Source organism: Phyllobates terribilis, unplaced genomic scaffold (genome assembly GCF_046119375.1).
Source record: "Phyllobates terribilis strain yellow unplaced genomic scaffold, ASM4611937v1 Scaffold_5__5_contigs__length_657084704, whole genome shotgun sequence".
Classification (NCBI taxonomy): Eukaryota; Metazoa; Chordata; class Amphibia; order Anura; family Dendrobatidae; genus Phyllobates; species Phyllobates terribilis.
Genome location: NW_027362765.1, coordinates 371286014 through 371298354, shown reverse-complemented (window position 1 = coordinate 371298354; position 12341 = coordinate 371286014). Strand labels below are relative to the sequence as shown.

Here is a 12341-nt window from a genome sequence, read left to right as displayed (position 1 = left end):
GGTCAGATGTCCCACCTGTCGCTGCATTTTAAAATGGGGATTAGTGTCCTGCCAGGGATAAAACTTCCCCATTCTTCCGATAGGTGCATTTTCCAATGTTCAGATCAATAAGTGATCACCGATCCTGTGGATCCCATGGATCGGTGATAACTTATTTTAACCAAAGAACCCATTTAATGAAAACTACCGTAATTGTACATCCCAGTTATAGCGGTGCACAGTAGATGTGCCGGAGCCACCTGTGATTTACAGTCGACGCTCCACTATAACGGAGAAAACAGCTATCAGGTATTTGCATATAGCTGTAGGGTGGACCCCGAGGATCAATTCCCCCTGTGGGCCCCAGACACCCCAGTCCGACACTGCCTGTGACTATGCCATAAGTGTACAAGATGGAACTATCCCTTTAAGTATGCTGCGATTTCTTTTGTTTTCGGCCTCTGAATTCTGAAAGCCATGATTTTTTATTTTTCTATTGATGTATAATTACTTTTTTGTTGCTGTAAAGTCATCATTTTTTAAGGGGGGGGGGGATATTGAAAGAAATCATTAATTCCACTATAGAAAGTTTCCAAAGCTGAGACAGAACAGGGAAAGTTGCAAAACACTTATCCTTGCATCTCCCGCCCCCCCAGTGCCGGTTCTAGCAGTGATGCCGCCTACGAGGTCAATCACGGGTCTCAGTGGTGGTATGTCGTATATGAAAACTCCACTGCTGAGGCCAGTGATCGAACAGTCATGTGGTGATTGATGGATGGGACGTCATCAATTTCAGTGCCAGCAAGGACTGGGGCAGCGGAGGATTTAAGACATAAATGACTATTTGCTACTCTACCACAACTTTTGGAAACACCCTCAAAACTACTTTGACTTACACTGCCTTTTTCTATCTTTCACTACTTTTCTACAACTATTCTTACTATTTTTTTTAAGACCACTATGGTAGCACGGTCAATGTTTATTGGAGTTGCCACCGGGTAACGGACAGTTCTTGTAAGGGAGGAGAATTGTCTACAGTGTCTTCTCGGCTCTTCCAGCTCTCAGTAAGGACTTTCTTACAAACAGATCCTGTGCTTTTGCCATCACTGCCACTGCAACAGTTCATCATCTCACCGTGGCTGTCACTTTGTCAGCAGTGAACAATACGAAGGAGGAAACATCTGCAGACGATGTCAACCATATCGGCCAAGGATAACCTAACCGATATCTTCTTCGCACCCATGTGAGTTTGCACGTGAAGAATGTGGGACTCATAAGTCTTAATTCCCTGCGGGATGCACAAGGTGGACATTACCTTCATGACGAAGAACAGAGGCAAAGTGACGAAGACACTGGCGGAATCGGTGATGAAGGCGTTCCTGTGTCTCAGTGCTGAGGTGTTACCCTCCTCTTTGGTCCAGGTGTAGTTATCGAATAGCACATTGATGCTCTCCCTGGGCATAATCTATGAGACCATCGGGGTAGGAAACAGAGAGTCAGTGGGAGAAAGAGCAAGACAAAGAGGTAGATGGACAATGCGCACTGGTCTATTAGCTCTTACGAGAGACAGTGAAATGAATGTATCAACCATTCATTGGGTATTAAGTAAGACTCATTGGTCATTGGTTGGGAAGGAGAAAGTCGTTGTTTGATTATATTACACTCCCCTTGGCATTTTTTATGTTTTGCTAACTCACAACCTGGAATTTCACTGTTTTTTTTAGGGTTTGCATCAGTTCATGTAAAGAACTTGCCAACAACTGTGAACATTTGGTTTTCTTTTTACTGTGAAGCAAACAACAAATAAGACAACATAACTGTAAACTTCAGTGCGCATAACTATTCACCCCCCTAAAGTCAGTACTTTGTGGAGCCTCCTTTTGTGGCAATTACAGCTGCAAGTCGCTTTAGATAAGTCTCTATCAGCTTTCCACTGGGATTTTTGCCCATTCCTCAAAGCAAAACTGCTCCAACTCCTTCAAGTTAGATGGTTTCCTCTGGTGAACAGCAGTTTTCAAGTCTGACCACAGATTCTCCATTGGATTAAGGTCTGGGCTTTGCCTAGGCCACTCCAGAACATTTACACGTTCCCCCTTAAACCACCCGAGTGTTGCTTTAGCAGATGCTTTGGGTCATTATATTGTTGGAAGGTCAACCTCCGTCCCAGTCTCAAATCACTGACAGACTGAAACAGGTTTTGCTCAAGAATATCCCTGTATTTCGCACCATCCATCTTCCCCTCGACTCAGACTATTTTCCCTTTCTCTGCTTCTGAAAAACATTCTCACTGCATGATGCTGCCACCACCATGTTTCACTGTGCAGATATTTGTTCTTGGGGTGATGAGCTGTATTGGTTTGGAGCCAGACATAGCATTTAAATTGGTGGCCAAAAAGTTGGAGTGTACAGCTTATTGTCGTCATATGGACAGATACTGAAGTCTCTGCTTGGGAACTCTGCAGCTCCTTCAGGGTTACCTTTGGTGTCTGTGCTGCCTCTCCGATTAATGCCCTCCTAGCCCGAGATGAGAGCTTTGGTGGGCGCCCTCTCTTGGCAGGTTTGTTGTGGTACCATGTCCTTTCCATTTGATAATAATGGATTTGATGGTGCTCCGGGGGATCATCAGAAATTAGGATATTTTTTATAACCCAACCCTGACTTTGTCCTTGACTTGTTTGGAGATCTCCTTGGTCTTCATGGTGTTGTTTGGAGATCTCCTTGGTCTTCATGGTGTTGTTTGGAGATCTGCTTGGTATTCATGGTGTTGTTTGGAGATCTCCTTGGTCTTCATGGTGTTGTTTGGAGATCTCCTTGGTCTTCATGGTGTTGTTTGGAGATCTCCTTGGTCTTCATGGTGTTGTTTGGAGATCTCCTTGGTCTTCATGGTGTTGTTTGGAGATCTCCTTGGTCTTCATGGTGTTGTTTGGAGATCTCCTTGGTCTTCATGGTGTTCTTTGGAGATCTCCTTGGTCTTCATGGTGTTCTTTGGAGATCTCCTTGGTCTTCATGGTGTTCTTTGGAGATCTCCTTGGTCTTCATGGTGTTCTTTGGAGATCTCCTTGGTCTTCATGGTGTTGTTTGGAGATCTCCTTGGTCTTCATGGTGTTGTTTAGTTAGTGCTGACTCTTGTTAATGGTGTTGCAGCCTCTGTGGCCTTTCAGAAAAGGTAAAGTGTATATACTGATGGACATGTGACACTTACATTGCACACAAATGGACGTCCTGTCACTAAGCATGTGACTTATGAAGAGAATTTCTTGCACCGGAAATTTACAGCAGCTTCATCACAAAAGGCATGAATACATATGCACATGCCAATTTTTAGTTATTCGACCCCATAAATTTAATTTATAGCTATATTTTTCTCACTTCACTTCACCAACTTAGACTATTTAGTGCTGATGCATCACACACAAATCGGATTAGAAAAATATTTAAACACAGGTTGTAATGTAATAAAATAGGTAAAAAGCCAAGGGGGTGAATACTTTTGTAAGCCAATGTATATTGGCTGGTTTATCGTGGTGATGTAGCCGTACTTTGCAGATCCTTGTCTTTAAGATAGACAGAGCCCTATGTGCACATATAGTAGTGGAGATCGCCAACCTCCAGCTCTGAGACCTAAAACTGTCTCCACTCGGGAGTTGCAGTTGTGCAGCTGAAGAGCCGCCGGTTGGAGATCACTGATATGGAATATGGGCTTCTCACTTTGCCTTAATCGTTTTCAGTAGGATACCATATTATCTGGCAAATAAATTGGATGTATATCAGCCGAACCCCCTGGAATCTGGATGGCACCAGTCAGTCAACCATCCACAGTACATGGGGCCTCCTAGCTCCAGATGATCGAGCAGATGGATTTCAGTTGCTTCATCCTCTTGATCTTAGGAAAATAAACTGCCCCAGAGGAGACTAATTGCAGCTTACTCCCCTCTTCAAATTCGAGAACACATGCACGCTTAGTCTAGCCGAGCATGCATGTATATAAGGGAAATCAGGAAAATAGCCGTTGGCTGGAGAGCTATCCAAAGAGTATGACCAGGTTCTTCTTTACCTAATTGTTTTATCACTTTGGACATTTCCTTTATGATAAGCTCATCATAGAGTACCCCAATGTTGGGGCTTCCAGTGATTCACTGCAATCTTTGGAAGATCTTAGCAGAAAGTGTTCAATTTCCCTGCAGCACCTCCAGAGGTGACATGAAGTATTACATGGTTCCCAATGAACCAGGTACTCCAGAGAGAGAAATGTTTTTGTTTTTTTCCCAATAATTCTCAAAGCTTACTCACAGACGAGGCTCCTGGCAGACGGACCCAATAGGGTATCCGAAAATCTGAAAATGTTTTGTATTTTTTTTAATTCAACCATATGTGAACAGCAAGTCTTCAAGTACAGTATATACAATAGAAATGTGTTGTGAGATTTCCTTGAGTCATGTTCATCGATGGTCCATTTAGACCATATGACTTTTACCTAGAGGAAGGTTAAGGTTAGGGGTCAAAGAGTTTACGTTTTTTGACTTTTTAAAGAGATTTTAATAAAACCCTGATAAATCCGAAGAAAATTTGCTCAGAGAAAAACTTCAGCAGAAAGTTCTCTGCTGGGTTCCTACTAGAGCGGCAAAGGGAAATGTCAAGATGGAGTCATCAGAGGGGTAGAGATACATCATTGTCCCCTTAGTTGTTTTTTAGGTTCTTTGGTACTAAACAGGCTTACCTCTCCAGCCATGAACTGTCCGAATCCCTTCGGGAACGTAAGGGTTGCAATGCAGAAAGTTATCACAGCCGGGTAAATGAAGCGACTTGGGGACAAAAGGAAAAACAAGAACAGAATTAACATTTTTGAAATAAATAAATGAAGTATTAGATAACCGATGTATTGATCGTACTCAAAACAAAAGTAATTTTTGTAGGAAAAATAGAAAAAAAAACAACCATATCACAGTCTGCTAGGCAAAGAAGGTGGGAGTTACCATGAGGGTCTTCTTCCAAACATGGGCATGTCATATACAAATGGACGGGATCTGATGGGTTTTTATTAAATAAACTAATTTTACATTTTATAGATTTTGGAAGAGCTGAGTCCTATACTTACTAACGGCTCAGAAAACTGCTCAGGGTTTGGTTCTGACGGATTCCAAGCACCACTTGTCGATTCATGAACACAAAAAAGGCCCCGAGGAAACCGCAACAGATTCTGCACATCAAAAATATCATTATAGTAATTGCAAAATCTCAAGGATTCTAGGAAATATAACTCGGAGGAGACTTTACCCGATCACTGCAAAGGCTGGTAACTCCTGGAGGTCAAAAGGGAACTCCATGCGGAAATTGGTGCGGAAAAGTGCAGTAATCGTGACTGAAATAGACAAGCATCTATTACGCCTGGTGGAGCTTAATGTATACAGGTTTGCAAGAAGAAGTGGAAAATGTGGCGTATACGACTGCACGAGCCGACTACACGTGGTTTATTTGTAGTCCGTAACCATGAATACATTTCGGTCTGTGTCAGAGCTGTATACACAAAACGGCAGAATTTCTTTTTTTTTTCCCCAAGATTTACTTTACTCCCCATTTTAGATGCCTTGGAGCCTGGGCAGGAAAACATGGCGACGTGGGAAAACACTGGATTGGTTGGGGTAAACAACGAGGCTAGACCAATAAAACTAGTTATAAAAGTGTACCCACCCTTCAAATTCCTAAAATTTACTGTCTATATTTACATAATGTTTGTGGGTTTGGGAACAAATTTCCAAATATTTAGGCTAATAATCTCCACCGACCTGCATCCTTGTTCCATACAGCGAGGACCCGGAAAATGAAGGCACTAAATGTTGCCGCAAAGAATCCACGCCAGTAGTTCCTCACCGCAAAGTAGGAAGATGTGACCTCAATACTGAACAAGACACCTGTAGGACAATTCACAGCGACAAGGGAACACCATGAGCAAAGGACAGGACAAGGAAATGGACAACTCACTCAGGCACATGTCGAATATGGAATTCTTTGACTTGGAAAAAGTTTTTATTGGTGGTGGCCAAGTGATGTGACCTCTACTGGCTGCAGGAGAAAAAGGGACGGAAGGAGGACATAAACTTTCCATAAATTAAATTTTGGCTTTGGGTGACATTCCCAAGAAATTGGACAAATGACTCAACAATTGGTGGAGGTCTCAGCACCAGAACTTCCCACCGATGAAAACTTCTGCCATGTCACGATGATCTACCTCACCTAAGACATACAGGACAGCACCAAACATAGAAGAATTGGACTTGCCTCCTAACGGGGTTCCAAAGCAACAGCCGACACCAACAGCGCATCCCACAGTCAATACGTCAGTGTAATAATACGCCTGCTACTGATAGGCCATGAGTGACCACAGGACACAACCAAGAGAAAGAAAGACCACCGAGACATGGACGATCACAAAGAGATGAGATGCGGTAATGGATACAACGAGCCAAGTGAAAGGAGGGACGACGACAGGACAAAAAACGGTCAATGAAGGCATAAAACGAAGACAGAAATGAAAACAAAGAAAGACAAAGGGTAGAAGAAAAACGAGAGCACAAATAACAAAAAAGGAGAAAGAAAAAGAAGATAAAATCAGCAAAGATCTCACGACAGCCCCGATTATCATAGAATATTTTGTGCATGCAGCTGAGTACTTTCCCGAGGTTGGAGAAGATATCGGACACAAGTGACCAAAGACCTGACACCTTCCAACTCAGGGAGGAGAGAAAAGGAATTTGGTGGAAACCAAACACAACAGTATGCGCGGGAGGTTTAGAGAGGACACAGGCAAGATGCACAGAGTAACAACAGTGGAGGAGGAATGACCATGAATACAAGAATCATTAGGTTGAATGAAGTCAATGTCACCTTGGAGGGATCTACATGAGACACAACATTAAGATTAGCCAAAGCCAAGCACAGGTAATGTGTGATGTGACAGTTCTATGACTTTAACCTAAAACCCAGATCATTATACACGATGTCAACAATCAAGACTTTCCAAGGACAAGACCCAAATTTTGCGACCCCATTTTAGGGAGTGCGGTTGTGGACAGAGTAAAGCAGAATGGTTTGCACCAATTTGCGGTTGGGCTTCAGATGTCACTTGGATTCGCCTCCCTGGAGTCATGATAGAATGGAAATATGACTGGGTGGCTTTACGAGATTGCGTCATCACATTGTGTTGCTCATGTAGCTGCCTCCGGTTGACAGAACACATAGAAAGTAGCCATAGGGGATAAAGTTTAGAGCTCAAAACAGCCATCACAAGAGTTAACATTTATAGGCAGCACTTGCCTCCAAGTGGGGCACCAAAGCAACATCCAACCCCCACAGCACAGCCAGCGGCCAAAAGATCCAGACTTCGAAAAGGGTCCTGAGTAAGGGTTTCATACATATGTGAATGGATGCAGCAGCTCATAGATGCATTTATTATTATTACATGTCGTCTCCATACAATACTTGATATATTTCACAATGATTTACAGCTTGAACCTCCATAGTCTGATTAATATGTGCGATATAAACTAGGGGTCTTCACCTTGTGACTTCCCAACTATTGTGAAGCCACTAACTTCACGCTCCAGGTTGTGAGTAGCTCCAGTCTAAAGGTTAGAGATAAGGAACTGGTTACCCTTAATGGAGACTTTGCGAACATCCATCGCCTATCCACATGAAAGGTGATAAATGTAGGATCGCTACACCCTCCACGATTACTAGAACAGACGACCTGAGGAGTCCGATCCACTTCAACTCTTATCTCATCAAGGTCCGAAAAAAATGGAAAGTTCTCTAAATCTGTCACCTTTATCCCTGGTGCCTATTGAATTATGGAGAAGTGAGCAGTAAAGTTGGCAGATCAGCCCTCAATTTCTAACGTTCCAGCCTGGTTCCCCAACAAAGATCTATCAGCATAAATGCTATCAACTAAGTCTTCACCAAGTGCAGGAAGGCATCATTTCACCATGGATCAGAACATCTAAGGACATTTTTTTTAGCATCTCGTGGACTCTAGGAATAACTCATATTCTAAGGGCAAAGGTCGTTCCTATCCAGTGTTAGAAAGGTGCAAGCAATGAAAATACCACTGAGTGTTTGCTGACTTGGTTTTCAGGTAAGCACAAAGAATGATCGTTTCCTACTACACTTGCATACGGTTGGGCGCACACAATTAACTTTTGGGGGGAGTTTTCCAAAATGACACAAGATCGTTAAACACTAGTACAAGAGTAAAACCGGTCCAAAAATCACCAATGAGACAACCATTTAGGGAGGAATTGGGCATCGCCTAAGGGTGTTCACTTTCCAGACTGCAAGGGATGGCGGGACAATGAGGTGGCAACGGACAGGGGAGAAGAGGATATCGTTCTGTGTGGGTGTGTGGAAATTTGAACAGTATTTGCTACTAAGTTTGTGTTGTGAGATGATCGGTAGATGAGAGATCTTCTGGGACATGAAGAGTTGGACCACAAGGAAGTTGAATTTGTATTGGGGAGGGAGAGTTGTTTGCTCGAATGAAGGCATACCTGCACCTACAAGAAGAGCCCTGGCGCTACTAGGCGTCCTAAAATCTTCAAGCCAATGTTGTCAGTTGCGAATTTGCTTGTGGCCATACTCAACGGGCACATTGCCATTTAAATGTAGCAACCTGACTTTTGGCACTGCCATAGATGATGAGAAAGGGAACCCTTATACTACAGGAGTTGAAGAGGTCAAGGGATTGGCAATCTCTTACGTTCCAAACCTTAAAGATCTTGTGCTATTTTTTGGAAAGCTTTTTCATGTCTCCTGGTAGACATTCTAGACCTTCTCCTTTGTTTCCTTGGGCATGGGGCTTCATGGTTCCGCACTATGAAACCATAGTTGCCTTCTGGTGCCTGTGTGCCTACTCCAGTGATATTCTCCCCTAGAAATATCTCTGTAATCTGACATGTGATGTCCCGTGCCCTGATTGTTTTCTATTGGATTATCAATCCAAATCCAAAAGGAGCCCCTTTATATGCATGGGAGCAACTATTAGATAAGAGTCAGCCAAAAACACCAATTCCAGTGGGATGTCCAACTCTCTGATGTGTATGAACGCAAATATGGGGAAGTTGGACCTGGCACGTTGGATTTTATTAAAGGTGTCTGGAAAACACTTGAACGCTCTTGTGAGTCCACTTATATTGGGGGGTCAGGAGGAATAACCAGTAACACAACAACTACATAAAGTTTATGAGCAGTTTTATCTACAATTAAACATGTTACATGTCTTGCTACTTTACTTTAGATCAGGTTATTTTAGAATAAAATGTCCTAAATGTGGAAATTACACTACCGTTCAAAAGTTTGGGGTCACCCAGACAATTTTGTGTTTTCCATGAAAACTCATACTTTTATTTATCAAATGAGTTGCAAAATGATTAGAAAATATAGTCCAGACATTGACAAGGTTAGAAATAATGATTTTTATTTGAAAGAATAATTTTCTCCTTCAAACTTTGCTTTCGTCACAGAATGCTCCATTGCAGACCTTTGGCATTCTAGCTGTTAATTTGTTGAAGTAATCTTGAGACATTTCCCCCCATGCTTCCTGGAGCCCCTCACACAAGTTGGATTGGCTTGATGGGCACTTTTTGCGCACCATACGGTCAAGCTGCTCCCACAACAGCTCAATGGGGTTGAGATCTGGTGACGGCGCTGGCCGCTCCATTACAGATAGAATACCAGCTGCCTGCTTCTTCCCTAAATAGTTCATGCATAATTTGGAGGTGTGCTTTGGGTCATTGTCCTGTTGTAGGATGAAATTGGCTCCAATCAAGCGCTGTCCACTGGCTATGGCATGGCGTTGCAAAATGGAGTGATAGCCTTCCTTATTTAAAATCCCATTTACCTTGTACAAATCTCCCACTTTACCAGTACCAAGGCAACCCCAGACCATCACATTACCTCCACCATGCTTGACAGATGGAGTCAGGCACTATTCCAGCATCTTTTCAGTTGTTCTGCATCTCACAAATGTTCTTCTGTGTGATCAAAACACCTCAAACTTTTGATTCGTCTGTCCATAAAACTTTTTTCTAATCTTCCTCTGTCCAATGTCTGTGTTCTTTTGCCCATATTAATCTTTTCCTTTTATTAGCCAGTCTCAGATATGGCTTTTTCTTTGCCCTGAAGGCCAGCATCCCGGAGTCGCCTCTTCACTGTAGACGTTGACACTTTCATTTTGCCTGTACTATTTAATGAAGCTGCCAGTTGAGGAGCTGTGAGTTGTTGATTTCTCACACTAGAGACTCTAATGTACTTGTCTTGTTGCTCAGTTGTGCAGCGCGGCCTCCCACTTCTCTTTCTACTCTGGTTAGAGCCTGTTTGTGCTCTCCTCTGAAGGGAGTAGTACACACCGTTGTAGGAAAACTTCATTTTTTTGGCAACTTCTTGCATGGAATAGCCTTAATTTCCAAGAACAAGAATAGACTGTCGAGTTTCACATAAAAGTTCTCTTTTTCTGGCCATTTTCGGAGTTTTATAGAACAAACAAAAGTAATGCTCCAGATTCTCAACTAGCTCAATGGAAGGTCAATGTTATAGCTTCTCAAATCAGCCAAACCATTTTCAGCTGGGCTAACATACTTGTGCAAGGGTTTTCTAGGGTTTTCTAAACATCCATTAGCCTTCTTACACAGTTAGCAAACACAATGTACCATTAAAACACTGGAGTGGTGGTTGTTGGAAATGGGCCTCTATACACCTATGTAGATATTGCAATAAAAACAAGACGTTTGCAGCTAGAATAGTCATTTACCACATTAACAATGTATAGAGTGTATTTCTGATTCATTTAATGTTATCTTCATTGAAAAAAAATGTGCTTTTCTTTCAAAAATAATGAAATTTCTAAATGACCCCAAACTTTTGAACGGTAGTGTATATGAAGAGTGAGAATGGGTAACTTAACGGAAACAAAAAAAATAATCAGCATTTCCTGACTGTTAGTACAATTACCATCAGATAATAGGACGCCTTGTTATAGAGAATCATTTACATGTGGAAAGTGGAATAATTAATCAGGGAGTTTCACATTATTACAAGGTTAGATCCAGCTTAATTCACTCTAAACATTCTCCTGCCAAGTCAAAGCCAAGGCACCTGGAGCCCACGCCAGTCATTGCCAGGCAAAGGGGGCAAAATGGCAATCAACACAAAGGCAAACATGGCGTTCGGTTAACTTCAGCTCCTTACCTCGTAGACGCCACAAAACACAGACATGAATTTGCTCAGGACGGCGGCACAGATACTCGAGATGTGCACAAATGGGCCCTTTAAAAAACAAAAACGGGGGGAATTAATAGCAACAGTTTTAGAATTATTTCTGCTAAGTGAAATCATAATCTGCACTGATGAGGTATAAAAGGCAGGAACAGATGGGAGTCGTGTCACCAGTCATGCTCTAAGACTCCTGCAGAAACTAATCAATACTTCGCTCATGTCCAAGTTCTGTGCAGAATTGTGTCTCGGCTTTCCTTCCTCGGTTGCTGCCCTAGTCAAGGCACAGATGCTTGTTGGGGCCCCTGTGGCTCTTTGCACCATGCCCAACAAGCCCCTATGTTTTAATTGGAGAGGCGGTAGAGTGCCATGAAGCCAAGAACAGTGCAGTAACCCCACACACGAGTCTTCTACCAATGGTCATCGTTTCACCAAACAGGTTTTATTCCTGCGGTGTTTGCAGGAGACGCATGTGATTTCAATGTGGCCAAGTGATTCTTGCCGTGAGGCAAACTACGGCTCGCTGAATGAGAAGCCAAAAAAGATGAAACGGCAGAAAATTATATAATTCCTGTGCTGCAAAGAGACAAAATACAGAAACCTCTTGTGATGCGCAGGGAGGTATTGACTGTGCATTTATTGCATTTTATACAAAAGCTCATGAAATAATTGTGCTCTGTGCTAATATCTATCAACTACTATTATTTTTATATATGTTATATGGAAAAATAGGAGAGAGCGTAGCGCTTTTCTGAACATAGTAAGTAAGTATTAAAGAAGTTGTCCACTACTTTTACATTGATGCCCTATCCATAGGATAGTGGTAGTGGCCGCCACGGTGTACTGCACATCCGCCTCCCATTCAATTGAATAGCAGGCGGATGTGCAGTACACCGCGGTGGCCACTACCACTTGACGGCGGAGCCCCGCAGGTAAGCACTTCCGGCCGGCTGCCGCCGCCGATAGCAGCTGATAGGGCATCAATGTAAAAGTAGTGGACAACCCCTATAATGCTGCCATTAAAAGAAAAACCTTTCACCCGCTGAGGTTGTGCAGGTAGGGCACGATTCCATAAAACTCGTGAATAGGGATGAGCGAATCCA

General features: G+C 42.7%; 1 protein-coding gene across 2 annotated transcripts in view; it reads right to left on the bottom strand.

Annotated features, from left to right (window-relative positions):
* The window catches only part of CLCN1 (chloride voltage-gated channel 1), a 191340-nt gene that overhangs the window by 53796 nt on the left and 125203 nt on the right, over positions 1-12341 (bottom strand). For both annotated transcript variants that reach the window (XM_073684773.1, XM_073684772.1), the window contains exons 6-12: positions 11215-11292; positions 6256-6334; positions 5763-5888; positions 5254-5338; positions 5075-5176; positions 4697-4781; positions 1295-1444 (exon numbers count right to left, since the gene is read on the bottom strand). In XM_073684773.1, coding sequence (XP_073540874.1) covers positions 1295-1444; positions 4697-4781; positions 5075-5176; positions 5254-5338; positions 5763-5888; positions 6256-6334; positions 11215-11292 — 705 coding nt within the window. The remainder of the gene's footprint in view (positions 1-1294; positions 1445-4696; positions 4782-5074; positions 5177-5253; positions 5339-5762; positions 5889-6255; positions 6335-11214; positions 11293-12341) is intronic.